The following is a 26,046-nucleotide window of genomic DNA, read 5'->3' as shown; positions in this document are numbered from 1 at the left end:
CCTCACCTCCCAGTGGGGTGTTGGCCACACCCTCCCAACACTCACCCCTGGCTCACCCGGTTGGCCACTCCAAACTCCCCACCAGATGCGGACACCCTGGCCGGGGGCTCACCCAACACCTCTGCAGAGTACCCCTTCACTGCCGGCTGGTGTCGGGGTCTCTTTCAAAGATGGAACTGACCGCAGGGAGAAGACAGCCAGGACAAAGCAGTGCCACCCAAAGGCTCCAGAACAGGAAGGAAGTTCCTCCGCAGGCTGGGGCACCGCGTGGGCTACCAGCAGGAGGACCGCATGAATGCGGGTATCTGACACAGTGAGCCCCACCCCCACCCGAGCCCACGAAGTAGAGACAGCGACTGACAGTTCAGTCACATCAGTGTGTATTGCCATGGAATTCAGAACACCCAGGATAAAGACAAGACCCTACAAACTTCCAGAGGAGAAAACAGCTGGCACATGAAGGATCGGGAAACAATTGGTATCAGATCTCAATGAGCAGAAGCTAGAAGACAGGCGATGCCTTGAAACTTTTTCTTTTTTCATTTCTTTTAATGTTTTTATTTTTGAGAGAGAGAGAGAGAGAGAGAGAGAGGGAGAGGGAGAGAGAGACTGACCAAGTGCGAGCGGGGGAGGGGCAGAGAGAGAGGGAGACAGAATCTGAAGCAGCCTCCAGGCTCTGAGCTGACAGCAGAGAGCCAGATTGAGAGGCTCAAACTCGTGAACCGAGCTGAAGACAGACGCTTAACTGATGAGTCACCTAGGAGCCCCATCAAACTTCTGATATAAAATTAGGTCCAACCTAAAATTCCAAACTCATCCAAACTATCAAATTGACATGAGGGTAGAACAAAGATATTGTAAGACAGACAAGGCCCCCCGCCCCCACCCTAAATTTACTTCTAATGTACTCTTTCTGAAGACGCTGCTGGAGGATGTGCTCCATCAAAATGAGTGAAAAAATACCACCTAGGGAACAGTGGCTTCAATTATCACTCCCCAGGGTGATGACTAAGGTAATCCCAGGATAAGTGTGGGACACCGGAGCTAGACAAACATCAGATGGGGCAAAAAAGAGGGAGCGACAAGGGGGTAAAAGGAGTTAACTTCATATTGAGAGTTGCTGTCACAAGAACTAGGGCAGAATTCATTGAGAGAACACAGAAAGTTAAGCAAAGGAATAACTGGTATTATTACAGGGCCTAGGAAAAATACAAACAGCAACAAAAAATGTAGAGGATTGGGGCGCCTGGGTGGCTCAGTCGGTTAAGTGTCCGACTTTGGCTCAGGTCATGGTCTCGCCGTTCATGGGTTCAAGCCCCGCGCCGGGTTCTGTGCTGACAGCTCAGAGCCTGGAGCCTGCTTCTGATTCTGTATCTCTCTCTCTCTCTGTCCCTCCCCTGCTCACGCTCTGTCTCTCTCTGTCTCTCAAAGGTGAATAAATGTTAAAAACAAAAAAAAATTTTTTTTAAATAAAAAAAAATGTAGAGGATCCACACACGAGAAACAAAAGGCTATGTCCAGACAAACTCCTGCCCACAAATGTTCACAGCAGCTTCATTTATAACAGTTCAAAAGTAGAAACAGCCTAAATGTTGGTCAACTGATGAATGGGCAAATAAAACATGATGTATCCACACAAGGGAACACTCTGCTGCAGCACTGATGAACCGTAAAGCCATGCTAAGGGAAGGAGGCCACATATTCCATTTCTGTGAAGTGTTCAGAACAGACCAACCCACAAGGACAAAAAGTAAAACAGCTCACTGAAAAGTTTCTTGACGCTTCTCCAAAGAAAACAGCTGCCTCTGCTTGCCATCATCCACTCACTCCCGACCTCTTTTTGGCTTATCTAGACTTGGACCCCTTCATCTGACTTCTCTGTCAAAGGCCGACCTCCCAACTGCCAAATCCCATGACTCCTTTCATGGCCTCGTCATCCCTGCTGTCCTCTGCTGCATGATCCCTGGCATCCACTAACCACTCCTTGAAAAGTTCACCTTCCTTCAGTTTTCTATCACACTTTCCTCACCTGACCTGACTTCCCAGTTCTATCTTCTCTCACCTCTAGCCTCAACTCCACAGTGACTACTCTTCAATCTCTATCCCCAGCTTTGACCTTTTCCTGGGTAACTGGCCTGATTTCCTAGTGGATGACCTCCCGCCCACCAGCACCTCAACCACTGCACATTTAAGACAAATGTTTATCATCTCCCCCAAACCAGCTCTTCCTGCTGGCTTCTGAACTGTCTCAATGCCAGAGGATCAAAGCCCTGATGGGATCATAGAATTCCACCTCTACTCTGCCTTCAGGGCAAGGCCTTCACTGAGGCCCCAGCCTGTTATGTCCACCATCTTGCACAATGGCCACTTCCTATCCAAACCCCATCACCCCCTTAGTATTATCACCTCACACCCGAATAGCTGCAATTCCCTCCTAAACTGGGCTCCCTGACTCCACTCCTCCTTGCCCATCACCACAGTTGAATTATCTTAAAACCTGTGATTGATGCGTCATTCCCCTAGCTCAAAATCCTCAGCAGGTCCCTCTCCACATTCCACAAAACATGTGCATCAGGTATGAAGACCCCCCAGTTTGGCTCCAACACACCTTTCAGACCTTATCTTCTACCGTTGCCTTATACACACCGTGTGGTCCAAGGACTCACTAGTAATCCTTGATCTCTCAGGCAGCCATGTGATGGTCATGATTCTGCCACCCACCCTTTTGGGTCTTACGGGAAGGACACCTCTGTCATTGTGCCTTTCCTGATCCCGGTGGAAAAATATCTCCCCTCTCTGCCTTTGCAGAAGACCTGGTTTATTACAACACGTGAGGTGCATTCTCATGACGCGGCTATCCACCATAAAAGAAAGTGCCCTAGATACTCTATCATGAGAGGACCGGAGGCCTGGGACAGCAGATCATCCTGCAGTGGAACGGGGCCCTGGAGACCAACTAACACATCATGCTTTGTTGGGCCTACAGTATGTTTCTTTAAAAAAAACAACCAACCACTTGGAGCCACCATTTAGAAATGTGGACATTTCACATAAAAATCCTGACTTGGGTACCTCTTGAAAAAGAGATGGCAGATCCCTTTGCCAAGAGGCCTCCCTCACCTAAATTAGTCTGCCCTAGTCATTCTGTATAACATGAGCCCGTGTTATTTTCTTCATGTGTCCTGCCAGAGCTATTCATTTAAGTGATCTGTTCCTCTTGTGTTTCTTCCCTCAAGAATTTAAGTTCACTGAGAGGGAAGAGAACGTGGATGTCTTGTTCAAAGCCATCCTCAACACTCTGTCCATCATAGGGGTACTTAGGAGCCACTCAAGACAGGTGCTGAATAAATGAATGGATGTGGCCTCCATGGACTCACATCTTTGAAGGGCACTCATAGATTACAGCACAGGTGAGGTTGCCCAGGGAAGGATCTTGCCCAACTGGTCTTCCAGGAGGCAGACATGAAATCCCCAGGCTGCAAGCTATGCAAACTGCACACCACCCCCCAACACACACATAAAGTATATTTATTCATTCTCATGGTCTCTTCTTCCTTACCTGACTGGCTCTGGAAACAACGGGCAGGTTACCCCTGATCTAACCCAACCCCAAAGTCTGTGTCTAGTACAACTTAGAATCCTGCCCAGCCCAAGGTCACTAGATTCATTCAGGTAGTCCACAAATACTTAATTCTAAGTGCTAGAAATACAGCGTGAAGGAAACAGAAGGACCAGGCACTCATGGAGCTGAACTTCTGGAGGGGGAACGGATGCATAAGAATTCAGGAATATTTGTAACTGCAGACCACTGGCCTTCAGCCTGCCCAACCCTTCTTGTGCTCCAAAACCTGGTCAAAGTCCACCTCCTTGGAGTGGTCTTCCTGGTATGCCAGCCATGACCAGCTCCCTCAATGTTGACTTTCACTTATTGCTCTGAGCAACTGTAAGCTATTCTATACTGAGCATTACAGTTTTACTGTTATTCCTCTTAGGCTCCATGAGGCCATAAAATCTTCTTTCCTATCTTTCATGTTCCCTACAGCTCAGAAACCACAGCTGGCACTTGAATACTTGTTGACCAATTGAAGGCAGGGAGTCACTTTTTCCCAAATCTGGTATGGGGACCCGTGAAGCCACTGAACCACTGCACTAGTTTCCAGAATGTACATTTACTCAGAAATCTACGGGGAAAAGGTTAATACTTGACCATTAGATAAGTGAACACATTACAAACTAAGAGAAACAAGAACTGGTTATGGAATGAGAAGGCAAAATGCACATGAATTTCTTCCGGTGAGCTTGCTGGTAGGCAGCCTTAGGCATACTTCTTACTGGCTGGGTAACCTTGGGTAAGTTAATGAACCACCTTGAGCCTCTGTTTCAGGATCTCTGAAAGGGGATGAGAGTAGTAAAACAGATATCTCTACCTGATGAAACTGTTGTTAAGGATTGAGAACATTCATGTGTATGAGTGCTTAACACAGTGTCTGGCACATACATGCTCAAAACATGTTAGCTGTGCTTCTTAAGTTCAAGAACCTCTCTCCTCCATTTGTTAACACATCTCCGTATTTAGGAGCACTTCGGGGGGAAATCTGTGGTAAGACTTGGGGCTTCAATTAAGGGTCTTAGCTCACTGCCAGAATGACCAGAAACAGAAGGCAAAGACAAGCCAAGGAGTTAAATGTTACAGAAGCAAAATGGGAAACATTCTTTCAATTAACTGCTGTCACTTATCTCTTCCCCTAGAAGAGAATTCTCTGCGCCTCAGTTTCTTCATCTGTACAACAGGGATGTAGCTGTCGTTTCTGCGGGCAAGACTGTAGTGAAATCCTGGACATGACAGGACTTTATAAAACTCACGAGCACAATGCACTTGAGTTACTGCTTAAGACCATGGGTTCTGGACAATTTAAGGTTAGTGACCTTGTACAAGTAAACATCTGGCCTCTGTCTACCATGGGACTGTAGGGAGGCATAAGTGAAATTATATAAAGAATTTGGGGACTATCAGAAGAGCCCAACTACTGAGAGTTATTATTATGGTTATTAACCTATTCATTGGACTCCTCACTCCCAAGTGTCAGATGCAAGCCTGCTATAGTGACACTGGCTCAGGAACTGGGCTCTATAACCAGCTGGTAGACCTTGGGCAAGTAACTGACCTTTTCCAAACTTTGGGTTTCCATGGTCACAAAATGAGAGCATTGCAAGAGAGAATCCCCTGGGCTCCTACCAGCTCTTCCACTCCGCTGTTAAGGTCGCCGGAACAAAGGCTACCCGCTCCCCAGCCTGTCCCCGAAGGGCCACAACTCAAAATTCTCGCTGCTCAATTCCCTCTGCAGCGCGATAGCAGGAGCGCCCGAGTCTCCATCCCGGAGAGAAGCGTCCATACCCTGCCGCCACCGCTCGCTTTCATCAGCAACTTGCTTCCGCAGGAGCTCCCTGCCCAAAGTTTCCCAGAGCGCCAAGTGACCCGGCCGCAAGTCACCCCCCGGAGGGCCAGAGAGGAGCGCGCGGAGCCTGGGGACCCTGTTTCGGTAATCCCAAAGCCGCCCCCGCGGCCGGGCAGTGACAGGTGCGACGCGGAGCTGCGGGCAACGGGAGAGCGGGACCTGGCGCCGCGCGAGTAGGCGCGCGAGGGAGGCGGCGGCCGCGCGCTCTCCTCGGGCTGCTCCCGCAGGGCGCTCGCGAGGCCCCCAGCTCCGCGCCCCCGGCCCCACGACCCCCGCTCCGCTTCCGGACACGCGGCACCGCAGAACCGAGCAGCCGGGCGGGGACCCAAACCCGCAGCACTCCGAAGGGTTGGGTTCCGCCGGGCCGACCGCGCGTGCCGATGCTTCCCGCGCGAGCCAGGGCTGCGGGGGGTGGGCGCACGCGCACCCGCGCGCTGCCGTAACCCCTTCCTCCCCGCGCGCCCCCGCACTCCCACCCACCCACCTACCACTCACCGTCGATGTCCCCCAGGGTCAGCTCGTCGCCCAGCTCTGTGAGCGTCTCCATGGTCTCCAGACCTCCCAGCTCGCCACTCTCGTCCATCGCCCGGCTCGGCGCGGAGGCCCCCCTACCGTCCCGCTCAGGGAGACGCGGGGGCGGTGCCACCGCCACCGCCCATGACACCCAACAGCCCCCTCCCGGTACCGCCTCACCGGCCGGTGCCAGCCGCCGCCATGTTTGCGCCGCGCGGGAGGGGCGGGGCGGGATTCCCCCGCCCCAACCCGCGCCCTCTGCGGCCCCGCCTCCAGGCCGCGCGCCCCCTTGTTTGTTGTCAATGGGACCAGGCTCGTCGTGGCCAATCAGCGCGCGAAGCGGCGCGTGGGGTGATGGCGCGTCATCGATCAGCAGCTCAGATTTGCATAGCGAGGCCCCGCCCCGCGAGGGCTCGTAGCAAATGCGAAGTGAAGGCTCCGGGTCCTCAGCCCAACCTTACTCCCCTTGTTTAAAGGCGCCGCTCCATCTTCGGTTGGATCTGCCTCTGCAAGCTAGTCCATCCACCGGTTGGGGGTGGAAGGGTTAACACCCTCCGCCCCCGCTTGCGGGTCGCCCCCGGAGCGCGCTGTGAGCACATTACGTCATCTTCCCAGCTGCTCCCCCGCCCAGCCTGCCTAGGAGAGCGGGTAGAATCAAACCTGGCCCCCAGCACTGGGGCCCGGAGGAGTCTCGATCATTCAAGTCGCGTTCCTAGCAAGCCCCTTGCAAAGGCGGAAATGGAGGTTCGCCGTGGGCCGTGAACTGTCCCAAGTGCAGAGTGCATTTTACAACCTCTGTGCCTTTGCACCTGCCGCGACCAAGCGCTTTATTCCGACGGTCTCACCCTGGGTCCCTCCGAACCTCCTGCAGACTTTTAAAGCAATGCTAGAGCCCGAGACCCACCACAGGCCTCCTAAGGTGTGACCCAGGCTTGAGCGTTTTGGCCGTGAAGCAGGGATTCTGACGTGCAGCCCGCCCACAAGTTCCCACTGCCCCACCTTGCAGCTGGTCTCCGTGTAAACAAATGTTTAGACCAGTAGGAATTTATCCTATGGAATAAAAGTTAGGAGTGCTCAAAGTGCGCAAATATAGAAGTTCAGAGACGTAACTGGGGCAAATATTGGGAAGCCCAATAAAGGACTGGATGAATAAATTACATCCACACAATGGAATGAAATATCATTAAAGGTCATGTGCATAAATGCTTATTGACAAATGCTCTAACAATATATTGTTAAAAAGGAAAAGTATGGTAACAGAGCTGTCGCTTTTGAGGTAAAGAAGAGAGCACGTAGTAGCCTATGTGGAGGCAGACATATGGATCCACTATGCAGTGTGACCTTGGCCTAACTGCTCTAAGTCTCCCATTTTGTCATCTCTAAAATGCAGGGAAAAGTGTCCTCTCAGTTTTGAAGATTAGAGATCATGTGCACATTCACTTGACAATATTTATTGAACATTTCTGACAGGCAAAAAAAGGCAGTTCCTGCCCTCTGAGAGCTTCCAGTCTAGTGAAGAGAACAGACATTAAACAAAAATAGAAAGCAGGTAAGGTACAAGTAATCAATGGAGAGTAAAGGGGGTGATGAAACTAACCAAGGACCTAACTTAGGTTGTCAGTTAAAGGACTCTGACATTTAAGATGAAACCTAAAATTTTGAGGAATCATGTCTAGTGTAGCCAGGGGAACAGATGATATGGACAAAGGCCCTGAGGCAGGAGGAGTTGCCAGCAGCCAGCACTTGGCATAAGGCCTGGCATATAGTATGTGCCCGTACAAAGCAGCTACTGCAATTGAAAAAATAGGGATCTATGTGCTCACATGAAGGGCAAAAGGCTGGAAGGCCCAACAGCTGAGTTGTCAGTCATGATTATGGGAGTGGTTGGACTTAGGGTGAATTTTATTTTCTTCTTGGTGTTTCAGTATTGTTTAAATTACTTCTTATAATGAACATGTATAACATAAGAAAAAAGTGACTTATTTTGGGGGGAAAACAGGACAAGAATGTTTCTTCATTGTTTACATGCAGAAGAGTTTATACGCAGACTACACCTACCAGTCTCACCCTGAAACAGGAAACTAAACCCTGATGCCCTGCCCTGGATCAGGCATGGAGTTGGGCATCTTGGACTGCACCTCTCACAGGGCTCCCCCCACTGAGGAGTGACTGTCTCCGGACTACCATAACTCAGTTTGGTACAGTGGTCTCCCAACCCAAAGCCCGAGCATCGCCCTGCAGAGGGCAACCTAAGCAGCAGGTCGGGCACAGTACCTCCCACTCTGTGCTGTCCCCACAACTCCCTACTGGATCTGCCTAGAAGCGATGGGGCCTAACAAAGTGGCCTGAGGGAGCACAAATGAAGGCTCAGGAGAAATTGCAGAAAAAATGTGGCTGCACTGCACCCAGCGAAACACTGGCATTGTCCCTATGGCCCTGGATCCCACCTAATTGAACATCTCTCCCAGCGGGCACCTTGCCCTGGCTGGGAGAACAGAGACTGGCTCTCAAGAGTGGACCAGTCTTAGACAAGTCACTCCTCAGGACCTGGGTTCTTCATCTGGAAAGGGAGGGACTGGACAACCATATATCCAGAGATCTACCACAGACTAGGCAACTACTACAGGTCATAGAAGAGAATATTGCACACGCTTTTTCACTGAGTACCTTTGATGCCTCCCCTTTTAGGCCTCTGCTCACAGTGCCTTGTCACCTTCTCCCTCCTCCCCCAATCTTTCAGGATTTGTCACTTCCTCCAGCATTACACAAGAACACATACCCCATGGTTTGACACAAAGATCAGGCTGGCTTGGGGATGGGAAATTACAAGTTTGGTTTTGGATAAGCTGAAACCTAAGGACTGAGGATTATCAGTGGCAAGAGGGAAGGTGTCATCAGCTTTGGGGGTCTCAGAGGATAAAGGTGCCAAGCAGAAAAGAGCAGAGAGGAGAGACTAAGCTAAAACTCTTCATTTAAGGGGTGGGGAAGGAAAGAGGAATCAGGAAGAGACAAAGCAGATTGAGACTAAAGGCAGAGAACCAGGACAACATAGCAGCCCAGAAGCCTGGAAGGATCATCTCAAGGAGCTTCCAACAGCATCTCTCTGAGGGCGGTGACTGGGGACAGCAGAGGAAGATGTAGGGCTTGGATAAGGAGGGACAAGTGCTGTGGACCAAGGAGATTTTGTCCCCAGGGGTCATGTGTTAATGTCTGGAGACTGCTACTAGCATCTGGTAGGCAGAGGCTAAGAATGCTGCTAAATATCCTACACACACAGGTCAGCCATCCTCATATACACAACAAAGAACTATCTGGCCTTAAATGTAAATAGTGCCACTGCTGAGAAATCCTGCCTCAGAGGACACAGGGGAGCTAGCTCCCAGACTCTCCAGGGGTGCCTGAGATTGAACTAGGAAGCTCAGCAGACAGGAACAACATCCTAGACCATGCTGAAAACACCAGTGAAGACATCACTGTTGCCACCACTGGGCACCCTTGGTGTTGGTCTGGCCACTAGAACCCCCCACCCCCTGACCCCCTACCTCTGGTCCCAGTGGCCACTACCTTCACCGGCACAACTCCCACACAGGCTGGTGCATCTGGTTGATGGCACTTTGCTCCTGGGACTGAATCCTAGCTGTAAGGAAGCTGGACAAACACGTGCCCTTGGGCCTCTGTCCAAGGCCTCTGTGAGAGGCCTCTGTCTGCAGTAAGACTTGAGGGGGAATCCCAGGAACAAGTAACAACAATCAGCAACGGCATCAAAGGGAAGGAGAGGGGGAGAGCAGAGTGGTTCTGCCTGTTTCTTTGAAGGTGTCAGATGGGAAAACCTGGGCCCCTTTGAGGATGAAGAGGAAGGAATCGACCAAGATGAAGAGGCGAAAGGTGTAGAAGGAAGAGCCTAGGAGGATGGGGGGTGCCAGATGGGACAGAGGTGAAGATAGGGAAGACTGGGTCCTTCTCTTCGGCTGTGTAAACAGGGATGCTCAGCAAACCTATGGGATGGTGAAGAACCATGAGAGAAGGGCATCTGTCACTGAGAAACCAGGCCCCAGCCTCAGAGAAGCAGTTTAGGGCTGGGGAGGGTTCAGACATTATCAAATTCATTTTGCCAGTGAAGCTACAGGACAGGGACAGGCTGGGCCAGGATCACTCGGCAAGTCTGAGGGGTTGAGACAAGACTCAGGTCTCTCTTGGGCTCTGTCAGTGGTGGGGGACTAGGGGGTTCTGGGATGGTCATGTGTCCCTCCTCTTTTAAGGGGCAGACCTGGCTTGGCCAGGTCAAAGAGACTAAAGTAGAACTCCCACCAGAGCCTTTCCCTCTTCTGCCTGGGAGGGGCATTATTACAGGGTAGCTGCCCATTCAGGGCCTAATTCCCCTGCAGCTTCCCTGCTCTACAACCACTGGTCTCTACTATGGGGAGCTCAGTCTCATCAATCCAGCTTGCAGCAGGTCTGCCTTTACAAAGCCCAGCCTCCTGTAGAGCTACAGCCTGTCTCCCAACAGCCCCTACCCACAGGCCAAGGATCTCCTAGAGTTGCCTGGAGGACAAGTTGACTCTACCCTGCACCTGCTCATGAACCATCCCAGATGTCAGAGGACAGAGATCATGTTGCTCTAAGGTCTTTGGCTAAACACCCTCCCGGGACACTTCTTCATGAAGGATGGTGCTGAGAAGGGGAAGAGAAGGCCTAAGCCAAGCCCCTGCTTCGCTGCCCTGCTAGGGCCTGGGGCTCCTCCTGATGAGGTGGGAACATCCTCTAAGGTAGTTTCTACCTCTGTGAGGACCTCTGGTACCCCCCCCCCCAACCTCCAGGCCCCTACCCTGTGAAAGGGCTCACAGCTCCCAGGGGCCCAAATCGGCCTCGGTTAGCCCAGAGGGCTTGCTGGCTTCTCCTGTGTCTCTGCAGGGGGCTAGGACCTGTGCTGAGCAGCTCAGTGCCACAGTGGGGCCATCAGTAGGCATGGCACTTCCACAAGTGGCTCAGAGCCTGATTCTGCTGCCTCCTCATGAAGGGTGGCAGCTGGCTGGTCAGCGGTCCTAACTCAAAGGGAGGGTCCAGTCCAGGATCCTTCCAGCCTCCCCTAGCATCTCAACATGGTTTGATCTGCAGCATGGCATCCTCTGAAGGCCTCCTTGGCACCCACTCCAGGAAGGCCCCAGGAAGGAAATCCAGCCCTCTGTGGCCCAGTCACTTCAGTTCGGGCACAGAGCCAGCTTCAGGGGGCTGAGCAAAGGCCACCTCCCCTTTCACAGAGCTGGCTCTCACCACCAGTAGATGCCTCTGCCTCTTCCTCCGGACTGGTCTCCTCCTGGCCCCTTGAGCCCTGGGCCACTCCTGCTATAACTCAGACTGGGATCTCGAGATCCGGGGGCCTTTTCGCATCTCTTTCCGCTTCTCCTCTTTCTTCCTGCGTTTCTCCTCCTCCCTCAGGGCCTTCTGGAAAGGGTCAGTGCTGGAAATGAACTGAGAGAAAAACAGAACAGTCTGGTTTAGTCTGTGGGGAGCAAAGAGTTTGTCTGAGGCTAGGCTGCTGTGGGCTTGCAGCAGCAGGAAGATCGCCTAGACACAGGCCCTGCCCTCAAGGAGCCCGGAGCCCGCAGACTCTTTCGAGATAGTTCAATGAGCTTGCGGAAAACTGCTTAGAGGGTCTCGAAAAACAACCAGGAGCTCACCAAGCAGACAGGATGAGGGAAGAAAAGGACATTCCAGGAAGAGGGACAGGTGCTAAGGTGTGAACCTGCATGGGGCATTTGAGAAACCATAAGCAGACTTCTCTCAGGGTGAGGGGACTGAGTGCCCAAGACAACCGCAGACCCCCCCCAGGGCCCTGGCTGCTATACCCCTGAGGAGGAGAGGGCAACCAGTGAGAGCAAGAGACCGCAGGCATCCTGCTGCTTGTGAACAAGCTGCAGAGAAGCCCAGGCAAAGGAGTGCATGGGAAGCAGAGGGCCAGAGGTCAAACTGGCAGACCTTGAAAAAGAGGTGGAGGAGATCGTGGTGCCCAGGCTCACGGCTTCCACGGTGCGGGGATGGTGGTGCTTGATGAGGTGACAAGAACCCAGAATGAGCCAGGGTGGAGGAGGAGGACTTCAGTGGACGCATTTCTCGACTGCGATTCCCAGGGCCTTTGCTCTTCTCCCTCTGCCCTCTCCAGATTGGCTCATCTAAACTCATGGCTTCTGTTAGGTATGTATGTCAGTTTCCCCTCATACCTGCATCTCCATGTCTAAATGCCACTAGGACGTCCCAAATGTGCCCCAAACTTGGCATGGCTCCATCTTCGCAAAAACCCAGTCCTCTTGCAACGTCCCCGTCCTCGTGAACAGTGAGGCCCCCACCGCCACCCCTCTCCCTCCTTGGCCAAGGCCTGGCTCGTTTTAACTCCTAAGTGTCTCTCAAACTCATCTCCATCTGTCCGTCTCCCCTATGGCTACCCTCATCACCACCCCCACCTCTCTCCCAATGACTCGGAGCCTCCCAGTGCTCTCCACACCCACTGTGGTGCCTCTCAAGACCTTCTCCTCACTGCAGTGAGTTCTTTCCAAAATGCAAATCGGACCATGTCACACTCCTGCTTACACCCTTCTATGACTGCATTATTCTCAGGATAAAATTCCACATGCTCCATCTGCAGGCCCGCTCTGCCCACCTCTGTGTTCCTCCCTCACACTCCCTGTTTTGGGCTCTCAGGTTCCCTGTTCCCTTCCACCCCCAGGCCTCTGCATGTGCTGTGAAGGCCCAGAATGATCTTTCCAGCCCCTGCCACCTTTGCCACATTAGCTCCTGCTCAGCTGTCGCCATCCTGGGGGACCTGGCCTGAATCCCGCCTGGCTCCTCCATTTCCTTCTCAGGGCTTCTCCCTCATGATCACATGCTTCGTGCCTGTCGCCCCCACTGGAAAACATTCTCCGTGAGGACAGGAGGATCCTGTGTTGTTCACGAGTCCCTAGCACAAGACCTGCCTGGCTTATAGAGGGCACTCAGTATGTATTTTTTAAATGAACAAGTGAATCATGTTAGCATATGAAATACCATAATAGTACCCCAAACTCATGTTAACTATGCTGTGAAATATGCCTGCTTTATTTGTTCTTAGGGCAAATTTGACAAATGTGTGATCAAGGTAGACGTTAAAAACAAACTAGAAGCTCTACCTTGTGCAGAAATCTACTTGCCATGTTAGGCTGAACTATGAGAGTCTGGAAGGTGGGATGAAATCAGAGAAGTGTGGCCCAGGGAGGGTAGATGATATACTTAAGTCACACAGCAAGTGGGAGGCACAACTGGGACGAGCCCCCAGGCCTCCCACCTCCCTGGCCAGTGTTCCCCCTACCACACTCTGCCTCCTGTTGCTAGGAGTTAATTCTCATCCTCTTGGGAGGGATGAGGAGCTGACCCCCTAGGTCACAGAGGACCCCATACCCTCTGGCTCTGGCTGGGGTACAGCAAGTCAGAAGATCTGGGCCTTCCAACCCCAGCTGGCTTAGCCTCACCAGGAGGGCCCACACCTAGCTGGGTCAGAAGAGAAACACTGACTCTCCCTTTCTCAGACCCCTTCCCCACTAGGCCTAACTAATGCCTACTTTAAATTCCTGATGCTAACCTCCAGCGGGCCCTTCACGCTGCCTGGCAATCCAGGATGTCTTCCTGGTCTGCTCCCTCAGCCGCTCTCCTAGGCACACCTTCTCTAGCCCCCCAACCCTCCTCCTCTCCCCCACAGACCACGACCTGGCTATTTCAAGAACAGAAGAAAATTCCACAAGCTCCCACCTCCACTCCCACCAACCCAGCCGCCTCTGTGCGCAACCTGTTCTTCCAGACAAGATGGACTCTTCCCCCAGGCACCAGATCTTCTCCCCTGCCTTCCTTCCTCAGGATGGGGCTCCAGCAACTCTTCTGCCCCTGCACCATCAATTCTTCCTCCCTAATGGGCTGTCCCCATCAACATGCCAACATGCCTAGTCTCCCATCTGACTAAAATTTCCCCTGGAATCCACACCCCCTCCAGCTATGTTCCCATTGGTCTGTTCCTTTTGGAAAGAAAGCTCTTTGAAGGTAGTCTGCTTTTGCTGCGTCTACTTCCTTGCCTCTCATTCTCAAAATCCAACCTTTGTCCCCACTGCTCCACTCAAACAGCTTATATTATGATCTCTGATGGCCAGTGTCCATCTTGCTAAACCCACTGGCCAGTTCTCAGGCCTCACACTACTTGGCCTTCCAGCAGATTCTATGAGCCGCTCACTCCCTTTGCTGCGCTTTTCTCATAGGGTCTCAGAAGTTATCCTCTCTGGGTTTCTACTCTCACGCTGTCATTCCGGGGCTTCTTTGCTAGTTCCTCCGATCCTCCCTCCTCTACCAGTAGGCACGTCCCCGGATGCAGCCCTCTATCTGCCCTGACACTCTACCTGCCCCGGGGTGGTGGAACATGACCTGTGCCACGGCTCTCCACACCTTCCTTCATAGGCATGACTCACACTGGCAGTCCCAGCTTCAACCTGAAATCTAGAGTCCTATTTCCAATCGCCTCCTTGACATCTTCATTCAGATGCTCACCAGGTCCAGAAACAAAGTATTGATTCCCCTGTCCGAGCCTCAAACTTGTCCCACCACAGTGTGCCCATTTTACAAAATGGCAGCCCCCTTCTTCCATGTGTGCAAGCCAAAAGTCTTCCAGTCCTTCTTACTGCATCCCTCTCATGTCACATCTGCTTCCTTAGCTAATCTTATTGGCTCTACCTTCTAAACAACCAGAATCTCACCATCCTCAAAGTTGTCACCCTGATTTTGGTTTAAGCCACTATTAACTCCCAAATGGACCAGCACAGCCGCCTCCTCATCAGTGTCTTTGTTCGCACCCTGGTCCCCTAGACTACTCTCCACACAACAGCCAGCTTGATCCTCTACAGGGGGAAGTCAGAGCCTATCACCCTGTTCTCCACGTGTCTCAGAGTAAATGTCAAAGGCCTGGAGAAGACCCCCAAGGGTCTTGTGATCTGGCCTACTCTGACCTTTTCTTCTCACGTTTCCCCTTCCCGCTCCAAATAGGCTTCCAACTCAAGGCCTGTGCACTGCAGCTCCTTCAGCATGGAATGTTCTTCCTCTAGATACAAGACTCACTCTCTCACCTTGTTCAGGTCTTTTCAGTAAGACCTTCTGCATCTAAGTCACACGAAATAGCAGTTGTACTCCCACTTCATCCCTGATTCCTTAAGCACATTCTCCTGCTTTTTTCTCCATAGCCTTGTCACCACCTCCCATTATTATATGCTTTTTATTGACTGTATCTTCCAACTAGAATGGCACTCCCAGGAGAGCAGGGCTACTCTGCTTCTCTAGCAGCTGGGATTCGGTAGGTGCTCACCAAATGATAAATAAATGCATGTGCTATGCCTCCGAGGCTCTGTGCAAGCCAGTGCCTTGGCCTAGAGGGTCTTCTCCAGGCCAGTCCACCCAGCAGCTCTTACTCATCCCAGAGCCTCCACCACCTACCTGCTGAAGCAGGGTCAGATCCTCTCTTAGGGTTCCACAGCTCATCACACTTCCCTCCTCCACTGGTGCAGTGATCACGCTAGATTGGGACTGTTTCCCTGCCACCTTCCCCAACAGACTGTGAGCAGGGAGAGGGCCAGCTCCCTCTGGACAGGGGCAGTGGCCAGCATACAGCCTGACACCAGTTGGCTCTAGTTATGGGTACATAAGAAGTACTTATGTACGGAACACTCACTAGCACAGAGAGTGCATGAAGGGAGCTGAGCAAGCCTGGGCTGCTGGTGGGACAGGTCCATGCTGGATGCTAAAAAGCGAGTAAAATCTTGAGACCATCCCTAGCCAATGAGAAGTAAGGAAAGCATGCTGCTGGTATGGTTACTTCCAAGCAGAGCACATTGTGACAAAGCCAAACTCAATCTATCCTAGCACCCATTCTCTCTGGTCTATGTTCTCACCCTCCTCCCATGTCAGAGGCCTTCGTGACCTGCAGGGCCAGGAGAGCCAGCCTCACAGCAATAAAGCATGTGGGTGCCCCTCCCGGGGAAAGGCAATTTGCCATGGCCTTGAGTGTCCTTCCGTATTCTTGCTGGGTATGCCCTGACTATTCTTACACTGGCCATTTATCAGGGTTGTGATTATAGCAAGCAACCTCAAGGGATGTTATGTGACGAGGTAACAGCAACCCTAGTAGGGAAACCCTTACCTCCCATTCTGCTGCCTGAAGCAAAGCCACTGGTTCAAAGGGGCTCTTGATTCAGAGGTTCCCCTAAATACTCAGGCCTGGCTCACTGATCGTTCACCTAAATTAAGAGCTAATGGTACTGTGCAAAAGAGTTAACATAGCTGGCCCGACTGCTATCCTTTGAAAGGCCTGTTTCTAGGGCTGTATCTTGGCTGGTGTCTGGGAACTTGGATTTTGGGACGACTCCCACCAAGTGATAAGAGTGACTCACTGAGCCTAAACTGTGCAAACAATAGAGTTTATGCTGAACCCCTTGCTTTCGTCCTGGGACTCTGGACTTATGGAATGCACTGGGCAGAGGGAGCTTAAGTGACCAGCTCCCAATACAAACTCTAGGCACTGAGTCTTTAACGGGCCTCCTTTCAGGACAACTTTTCACATGTCACATCTTGTTGCTGTGGAAATTAAGTATGTCCTGGGTGCTTCCATTGGGAGAGGATTCTTGGAGGTTTGTGCCTGGTTTCCCTCAAACTGCACCCCAAGAGCCTTTTCCCTTTCCTGATTTCGCTTTGCATTCTTTTGCTATAATCAACTACAGCCATGAGCACAACTGTACACTGATTCCCGTGATTCTTCCTAGCGAATCATCAAATCCAGGGGTGCTTTTGGGAATCCTAGACACTGTTGTGTATTGGCGGTGGCAGCCATCCAGCCCCAGTGATAATGCCATCAAGGCCAGTCAGACAATGATCTGAATTAAAAGCCACCACCCTTGCCTAGATAATATTCCTAACACCATGCATGTCTTATTTCTAGTGACCGTTGTCAGCGTCCTAGCTGTCCATATCAGAAGACTGGCAGATCAAAGGCAGCCATTCCTCTTTGGGGCCATGAAGTTGGAAACAAACTATGGTTGACAACTGAACAGTGCGGGTCACTTGTTTAGATGCCCATCATAAGGCTCATTCTCTGATGACACCAACCAGAATCAAAACGCTAATCAAGCCTATAGTGCCCAGTTAACTGGCTTCGCCATCTAAATACATCATTGTACTAGATGTGGCATTGTACTTGCCACCATGGATGGGCATGAAGCAGAGGACTCTGTATTTCTGGCTTGACTGCCTAGAGTCCCTGGTTGAAATGGTATGACGTGAAATCATTAGGATAATGACCATTTGGCTAAGTACGCTCCCTGCCAAGTCCCCCTACAGTGGCCCAAGATGGAAGGTATGATGGGTCTCTGAAAATGACAAATGCCCTTGTCCCATTCACATCTAACCCTTCTGGATGAAAGAAAGCTCCAGGTGAGAGTAGAGGAGGACTGGAGAAAAAGTGGAATTCTATCTAGGTCCTGGGATGTGCCACACCGATTTTGTAGCAATAATCTTAGCATCTGGGGAAGGAACAATTAATCCTCTTGGTCTCTTCGATCTAGCACTGCCACTTGGCAAACAATCCTAGGATCTGTCCAAGCCAAGTGGCAGTTGCAGCTGATAATGTGATTGGGTGTTGGGTGTGTCATCTCAGCCCTATGAAAGGAAACTGGTTAGTAGTAAACGACTCTGCTGTGCCTGATGCCATCAAAAGCAGCTCCCTTAAGTGACCCTGTGCAGGCACAAAGGCCAATACAACCTGTTTTAATCTGACAGATACAAATCCATCTGCTGTTCCTGATGCCTGCATAGCCTTGGGTTATGCCACATAGGGCAAATGAGGCTGCAATCCCATAGTGACACTGCTCTCAGAGCTCAGATAAACAATATAACAGTGGCTCAAACCATGTCGTGACAGATGGGAGACAGTGGGCCATGAAATGTGTCTTCACTGGGGATGAGGGCTGCTCTGGGTCCATGTATTGCTCCCTGTAATTGTTGACAATGACATCAAAGATCAATAAATAGGTCAGTCTAAACTCTTGTGTGGGTGGTCATGGGTAACAGATTGGCCTTAGACTATTCTGTCTAATATAAACCCTGCTGGTGGGGCGCCTGGGTGGCTCAGTCAGTTAAGCGTCCGACTTCGGCTCAGGTCATGATCTCGTGGTTCGTGAGTTTGAGCCCCGCATCGGACTCTGTGCTGACAGCTCAGAGCCTGGAACCTGCTTCGGATTCTGTCTCTCCCTCTCTCTCTGCCCCTCCCCTGCTCACGCTCTCTCTCTCTCCCTCTCTCTCAAAAATAAACATTCAACAACAACAACAACAACAACAAAAGCCTACTGGCCTGCCCAGGACTTATCCTAGCTGGCTGAGTCTGCAAGCTGGGGGGCTGAGATCAACACTGCAGGTTGGCCTCGTCCTGCTGCCTAGCGTCCTGTTGATGGTAGCCAGAATCAAATGGCAATATGAGACATTTGGTCTAGGACACATTTGGTCCTAGCCTCTACTGATCAATCAGACTGAATAGCACATTCACGTGGAAATTTAAGTTAAGCCAAAACACACAGGGTTGACAGGTAAACTGTGGGGGAGGCAATCAACCACGGCCCTGAGCATCCTGCACGTTCTCACTGGGTACAACAAGAAAGCAAAGCCCTGACCTCTCTGTATCTGGGTATTATTTGTCAGGACTGCTTGCAGAGAACCACCTGGAAGGGTGACAGGATGACTGCCCCTCAAAAAGCAGGTTTGCCACTATTCACTACAAAGGCTGTGAATATCCCAAACTCGCTATTCCTCACCTTCATGCAAAGCCACTGCATGTGCAGCATCTGCCTGGGCCCCTCTGTGTCACTGTGGATGACTTGAGGAACATGGGGAACCCACACGGCCAGGCCAACAGGCCAGATATTGCTTTTGCTATAATGAACTCTGATGCCTCTGATCTGTCAGTATCCATGAAACAGTAGCAGGCTAAAATTCTAGACCCCTCACGGACCCTAACACCCCTCCCTACACCAGAGGAGAGCCTATGATTTGACAAGTCCAGTCCTCCAGGCTTTCCTGCCCCTGATGCACTGCCCTGCCACCTGATTCCCTCCTCCATTCTACTCTGCATGTCCCCATCTGTGGTCCTACCCTGTAGCCTTCAGCCTTCAGAGCCCACCTCAGTCCCCTAGGTTGAAAGCATATGCAGGAACGTGAGACAGAAGCCTGGCTGAGTGCTCAAAGGCTCAAGGGTAGAGAAGCACGGCCTGACCTTGCCTAGCAGCCACCTGACGTGAGATGCCTACTATACATCAGGATGGGTGTGTTCATAGGCTCTGACTATCCCCCACAGCCGGGGTCCATACCCCATGATAAGACAGGGAGCCTGAGGCTAAGACAGGGGCAGTGGCTTGCCCAAAGGCATCAATGAGCAAATAATGGTATGTGGATCCAGACTCAAGCCATGTCTGGTTCCAAGTCAAAGGCTTTCATGCTCCACCCCAGGTGTCCCATCCCCTGTATGACCTGGCTTCCCATGACCCCGCAGAGGCAGGGCAAACATGGCCATAGGCCCCAGCAGCTTACCTCTGGGCGGTCTGCTTTAAATGGGTTCTGGAAGTCAGAGTCTTTCTCACTGATCCCCAGCTCCTGGGCCATCTGCGGATGAGGAAAAGTTAGTCATCCTCTGCCTCTCCTGACTCCTTACCCGCGGCTACTCCCTCCACAGTGGGACTCAGGCCCAAGGCTTAGGCAGATGTGAAACAGGTGATGACCCCTAGGGACCCAGGTCAGCACAGAACCCCTTGAGACTGCATCTCAAGGTGCCCTGAGGCTTATCACAGAAACCACAACCAAGGGCTGACATTCAGGCCTAACTGAAGGCAGATGCAAGGTTCATGGTGCACCACCAGGCAGAGGGCTCCTGAACCTCCTCTGCCCCCAGTCCTTACCAGGCTAAGGATGGGCGAGTGGGGCCCTTGGTCAAAGACGCCCGACTGGTTGCAGAAGCTGATGCCCCAGCGGATGAGAAGATTCCAATTGGAATTGTGGTCAAAGTAGTGGTGCACAATCCTCGGGAAGCGCAGCACCACGTCACCGAAGAAGGCTGTGTTCTCCACTACTTGGGAGAAAGCTGGCAAGAGGATCCTGATGAGTGGCCAAGACAGATGCCCTTCTCCTGCCCACCTGGCCAGCCCCAGACACCCTTCAGAGAATGGAAGCCCACTAAGCCTACTAGTCAGAGAAGGGAACTGTGCCCACTATCCATAGGGGCTGACCACATGTGTAGTGTATGCTAAGGGCTTTATGTCCCCCCAGAACACTGAATCCTCAAAACCACCTTTAGAAGGAGATGTGGCTGCTGTTCCCATTTTACAGATGGGAAAACGGAGGCTCAGGTGGCTATATCTCATAGCTTAGAAAACTCATTGTTTTAAGGACCAGAGAGGTGGGTACCATTTCGCACATGAAGAGATGTATTGCATGAGGCTTGGCTGGGTCAGACCTCCCCAACTTGGCCTCCAAACATCCAGAGCCAGGCCCCAGTGTTAACACAGAGCTGCAGTGTATGTGAGGAGTCAGGTTTGTTAGGATGACCAGGGAACACATTTGGGTTTGTTTTGGTTTTCTTAATATCTTCCAATTTTATTTTAAATATCTTTTTGTTTATTTGTTTGTTTTAGAAAGAGAGAGCATGTACAAGCAGGGGAGAGGGGCAGAGAAGGGAGAGGGGATGGGGAGAGAGGGAGTGAGAGGGAGAGAGAGAGAAGGGGAGAGAGAAGGGGAGAGAGAAGGGGAGACAGGGAGAGAGGGGGAGAGAGAAGGGGAGAGAGAAGTGGAGAGAGGAGGAGAGAGGGAGAAGGGGGGAGGGGGGAGGGAGAGAAGGGGGAGAGGGAGGGAGGAAGGGAGGAGGGGTGAGGGTAAGAGAGAGGGTGAGAGAGAGAGAGAGAGAGAGAGAGAGAGAGAGAGAGAGAATCTTAAGCAGGCTCCATGCTCAGTGCAGAGCCTGACATGGAGCTCAATCCCACAACCCTGGGATCATGACCAAAATCAAGAGCTGGATGCTCAACTGACTGAGCCACTCAGGCGCCACCCCCCCCCCCCCCCACCAATTTTATTTTAAATGCTTCTGAGGTTCTTATATTAAAATAACTTTAGACTTCCATCATACATCATAAAACTCCTACACTCGGCTTCCTCTAATGTTATCATCTTACATAAGCATTGTACAATTATCTAAATAAGGAAATTAACGTTGATACTAATCAATAGACCTTATCTGAATTTCACTAACTTTCTCACTAATATCCTTCCTCTGGTCCACAGATCAGTTCAGACTAACTTAGTGTGTCCACCATGGCGGCAGGTCCCCCCAACCTAGACTATCATGAAATATAACTATATACCCAGCCCTGCCAGAAGTCCCTGTTTGAGCCACCCCTGCAGATAAGACCCAGGCAGGCCTCACCAGCACTGGCCAGCCCACACAGAGAAAAGCAGACTCCTCCAAAGACATGCCAAGTTGGGTCTAAGACTAGTGGAGCAGGGACCTCTGGACCTCAGAACAATCTTGAACCTCAAAGAACTGGGGAGTTAGCTTGGTTTACAGGTTTGCAAGAGCAAAACACTTGTCCTCTTTTACCTGGAAAATGAAGGCAACGGTGCCTTCCTCAGAGTTATAGTGGAGATTTGAGATGATATTTATAAAGTGCCCACCATTTGATACATAAGTTCTATTTCCATCCTCTCTCAGACAGTACAATCTAATGTTTTATCGTTAGAATATAATCAGTTAACAGGGGATGGGAAGGGAATTACCACTGGAGAAAAAGTCTTAGAAAAGGGGACAAAGGGACACAGAAACATTCCGTTCTCTCTTATTTATCTGTTTTCCCCACCTTGTCTCAAAAAGGATTTAAGGGGACTGAGGCTTTAAAACAGTAGAAAAGAGCGCTGTTAACTGCCCCCACTGGCAAGTCCCTTCAATAGGTCTGTTCTGTGTTGCTCCTATAAATGGGAACAACCCTTGCCTTCTCTACCAGAATGGTCAGGGTGATAGAAAAGGCAAGGGCCCCTGAGGTGGGGCTGTGGGCAGAGGCTCCCCCCCGTTTCCCCTGCCCCAAGCACAGTACAGTACAAAGGACTATATCCATGTCAGGGGCCCAGAAACTGGCTCTGAAGCCTGGAAATGCCCAGAGAAATATGAATTAAGTGTCCATACACCCAAGGGGACCACTTGGAAGGTTTCATAAGAGGATACTTCCAGAGGGAAAAAGAGTGAGGAGAAAAGGAGGAAAGGAGCAGCGAGAGAAGATCAAGGTGGTGGGAAGGAGGAAAGAGCAAGACTGGGAAGACCATACCATCCTTCAGTTTCTCGTCCTGGGGGAAGGGCCCATCTGGGAGCACATCGGCAGCAATGAGCACTGTCCGCGAGTCCTCCAGCACCTGAGGGAACCCACCCAGGCTGAGTGGCTCTGCAGAGCCCTTCACAGACGGCGCTATTTATTTAAAATCTATTTCAAATCTGTGTAGTTCCCCCTCGTTAAATACCAGCCCCTCAGGGAACTCCTACCCATCTATCAGTGCCCAGACCAAAGACCTGGTGGTGAGCTGTCCCATGCCCACACGCACCTTAAAGAGCCCCTTGAGCATTACGTCAAGGATCTTATACTGCTGGTGGACATCATTTAGCTGTGCCAGGTTTTTCAGTGCCAAGAGCTGCTCCCGCCGCTTCACCTCAAACATCTTCTTGTCTGGGTGCCATTAAGTCAAGGGGCTGGCCTGGACAATCCAGTGGTCCCAATCCAGAGGGCCCATTCCCAAACAGAATCTGCAAGGCCATAGATGCCCATGGCTGAGACACTCCCCCTGCCCCCACCCCCACAGAAGAAACAAACTGAGAAGCAGAGGCATCCTGCAAGGTATCATTTGTCCATTTCACTGAGGAGTCTACATCCAACGCCCTGAACACAACCCTCAGGACCTGGCTCCTAACCTCCCCTCCTCATGATCTTCCCATCATCCACTGCACCCATTCACTATTCCCAGAACCTCCACTCCTCTGCTCCCGCTGTACACTTTGCCTGGGATGCCCCCCCACTCTTCTCCATGAATTTCTATTCTTTCATGACCCAGTTCAAAAGCCACAGTGCAGTATTTCTCCCTGCCCCTCTTCCCCCACCATGTTTCATTAAAGGGCTAACCACAAAGTATAGTGAGAGGCCTGTGAATTCCTCAAAACCAGGGATGACTGGTCCTGATTCTTCTTGTGTCCCCAAGGTCTGGCCCAGAGTAGGTAGCCCCTGTATGCCAGGGCCTCCATCCTGGGTCTCCACCCAGGGTCTCACCCACAAGATGCAAAGCACATGTACAATCCTCAGAGCCCTGATGGCTCTGAGAAGTATGTTTTGCCTTCTCCATTTAACATGTGGAAAAACTGAGGACCAGAAGAAAATTGACTTGATCAAGGCTTGATTAGAGCACCTCACCTTTTCTCCCCTATTCCCATAGGCTGAGTGTGCTCCATCTCTGGAATCCAAGGGGGTGTGGGTACAGACTTTATTTACAGACCCCTCAGAAACAGCTCATTAACCCCACCTCCAACCCCAAAGGATACAGATCTCTAGGCTTGGGTCCAGGGAGGTCCTCAGGGTGCCTGTAACTCCTGTCCCAGACAATAGCATGACAAAGATGAAGGCCAGGAACTGAAGAAGGTCCATATCCAAGATCCTAGAGCTAGGAAAGTAACCCAGAGAGAGGAGGTGAGATCCAAAGGTTGGTTATATAAAATAAAGAGTGCAGGTGAACAGCAACTTCCCAACTTGATATAGCCTCCAAATACCAAGAACCCAGCTTTGGGAGGCCCCGGAGCCCCATCCCCAGCCCAGGGCCTGTGACCAACTAGACACACAATAAACACTGTGGGATGGTAGGAGGTAGGAGAAAAGATAATATTGGCAATAAAGGAATGGTTAGAGCACAGGGGTTGGTGTCTAGAGCTCTGGGCTGGAGCCCTGGCTCTGCCTCTGTCTGTGGGCCCTGGGGCAAATAGCTTAGCCTCTGGAACATCAGCTTTCTCACCTGTAAAAGAGATAAGGAAGTCACCTCCTTGCTCTAGGGAAAAAGGACTGGGTAAGGCATCACACCTGGGGAAAGTGGGGGCTGGCCAGTATCATTCCCTTTCAGCACCCCTCATCCTGGACCCCAAGAAGGTTATCTGGTTAAGGAAGTCCAGGCAGTCAGGGGGGATGTGAAACTTCTGAGTTTCCCCTCCTTCTCTGACTTCTGTCGTTAGAACAAAAGAAGGCGGGGGGGGGGGGGGGGGGGGGGGGGGCGGGGTGCTGGGGAACCTGGTTGGCTCAGTCAGTGGAGCATGCGACCCTTGATCTCAAGGTTTACGTTTGACCCCCACATTGGGAGTAGAGATTACTTAAAAATAAAACCTAGGGGCGCCTGGGTGGCGCAGTCGGTTAAGCATCGGACTTCAGCCAGGTCACGATCTCGCGGTCCGTGAGTTCGAGCCCTGCGTCAGGCTCTGGGCTGATGGCTCAGAGCCTGGAGCCTGTTTCCGATTCTGTGTCTCCCTCTCTCTCTGCCCCTTCCCCGTTCATGCTCTGTCTCTCTCTGTCCCAAAAATAAATAAACGTTGAAAAAAAAATTTTTAATAAAAAAAATAATAACAAAACCTAAAAAAAAAAAAAGAACAGAAGAAGGGATGCAGGCAGGAATGGAGGCAGCACAATCTTGGATAAGCAGGCTGCCATTCATTCACTTTGGAACCACAGGCACCACAAGTAACACCTATTTCTATTCAGGCACCATTCCTTAATTATTTTTTGAGTACGACGTTCAAGGCACTGTGTTAGACCTGGGAATACAGCAGTGCCGACGGCACACAAAAATTACTGCATTTCATGGTACTTATGTCCCTAGTAGGGGAAACAGAAAATCGGTAAACTTGTAAAACAAGCACAGAAGGATGAGGGAGTTGGTGAGATATTAAACACAGTGGTCAGAGGAGGCCTCACACTCTGATGACAGTTGATCAGTTTTACCAATGTGGAAACCAAGGCACAGAAAAGCCAGATGACTGCCCAAAGTCACTCAGCTATTCCCAAGCTAAACCAAGAGTCTAAATGAGCATAGGCTACCTCAAAGATGCCACTGGCTTATCAGACGCCTGCTCCAGGGGACAGATGTTCAGTTATTGAGCTGGCAGAGGTCATTCAGAGAACCGCCCCCACCCTACGAAGACCGGACACCTGAAGCCTAAAGAATGGGAAGGAGTAGTCCAACTTCACCCAGGACCTGCCTTCCAACGCCACGCTCTAGACTCAAGGGAACCAGACCTGGACTAGGGCAGAACTTGGGGCCAGGGTATCAGACAGCCGGTAATGACTGAAGCCGGAGAGAAGTGGGAAAGGAAAACCGAAAAAGCAGAATGCGTGGGGGCGGATCCTGCTTTTTTCCACTGTTACTCCCACTTACCCAGCCTCTCAATCCTGCTCCTCGCACCGTGCATTCCCAGACCTCTTCCAGGTTGGGTATGCGACTCGGAACACATTCTGCAAGGATGGCGTGGCGGTGGCGGGCTCTGAGACCGCTACGCGGGCTCGCGGACCCGGCTTGCTGCCCCGAGCCTTGTGGGGCTCCCGGAGGAGAGAACGAGTCCTTCCAACGAGACGCATTCGGGGCCGCGAATCTCACCCTCTACCCCCAGCAACCGGTTTGGGGGCCCTTGGTCCCCACCTACCCCACGCCCTGCCCTCGCCACCTGGAGCCTGCCTGCGCGGGACCCCTGCCTCCACCTACCAGGCCGGGAGGTGCGGGAAGGGAAGTGCGGATAGGACGTCGGCGTGCAGCCTGGCTCCAGGGTCCGCGGGGTGAACACCGAAGACGCGAAACCCCACACTTGGCGCTAGCAGCCGCTCAAGGATCACCGCGCGCCGCCCCGCCCACCGCGCCGCTCCCGGCCAATGAGCGCGGGCCGCGACAACCGCTCCGTTGACTTCACTTCCGGCCCCGCCCCGCCGGG

General features: G+C 51.7%; 2 protein-coding genes across 4 annotated transcripts in view; both read right to left on the bottom strand.

Annotated features, from left to right (window-relative positions):
• SREBF2 (sterol regulatory element binding transcription factor 2) overlaps positions 1-6,204 on the bottom strand; it is a 58,468-nt gene extending 52,264 nt beyond the window's left edge. The window contains exon 1 of one of the 2 annotated variants that reach the window (XM_047865920.1): positions 5,952-6,204. In XM_047865920.1, coding sequence (XP_047721876.1) covers positions 5,952-6,039 — 88 coding nt within the window. In that variant the 5' untranslated portion in view covers positions 6,040-6,204. The remainder of the gene's footprint in view (positions 1-5,951) is intronic. The other variant, XM_047865921.1, reaches the window with a different exon arrangement.
• Positions 6,205-7,404: 1,200 nt separating this feature from the next.
• Positions 7,405-25,979, bottom strand: CCDC134 (coiled-coil domain containing 134). Of its 2 annotated transcripts, none has more exons than XM_047866111.1 (7): positions 25,824-25,979; positions 23,629-23,747; positions 22,644-22,765; positions 22,373-22,457; positions 19,964-20,145; positions 19,599-19,670; positions 7,405-11,438 (listed from the first exon to the last, which is right to left on the bottom strand). In XM_047866111.1, the coding sequence occupies exons 2-7, from the start codon at positions 23,729-23,731 to the stop codon at positions 11,313-11,315; spliced, it is 690 nt and encodes a 229-aa protein (XP_047722067.1). In that variant the 5' UTR covers positions 23,732-23,747; positions 25,824-25,979; the 3' UTR covers positions 7,405-11,312. The 2 variants fall into 2 exon arrangements, with proteins under 2 accessions (XP_047722067.1, XP_047722068.1); XM_047866112.1 differs by lacking the exon at positions 25,824-25,979 and adding an exon at positions 25,500-25,790.
• Positions 25,980-26,046: the final 67 nt, after the last annotated feature.

The sequence above is a fragment of the Prionailurus viverrinus genome, chromosome B4 (assembly GCF_022837055.1).
Source record: "Prionailurus viverrinus isolate Anna chromosome B4, UM_Priviv_1.0, whole genome shotgun sequence".
Taxonomy (NCBI): domain Eukaryota; kingdom Metazoa; phylum Chordata; class Mammalia; order Carnivora; family Felidae; genus Prionailurus; species Prionailurus viverrinus.
Note: the sequence above shows the minus strand (reverse complement) of the source record. Positions and strands in the feature narration are given on the sequence as shown.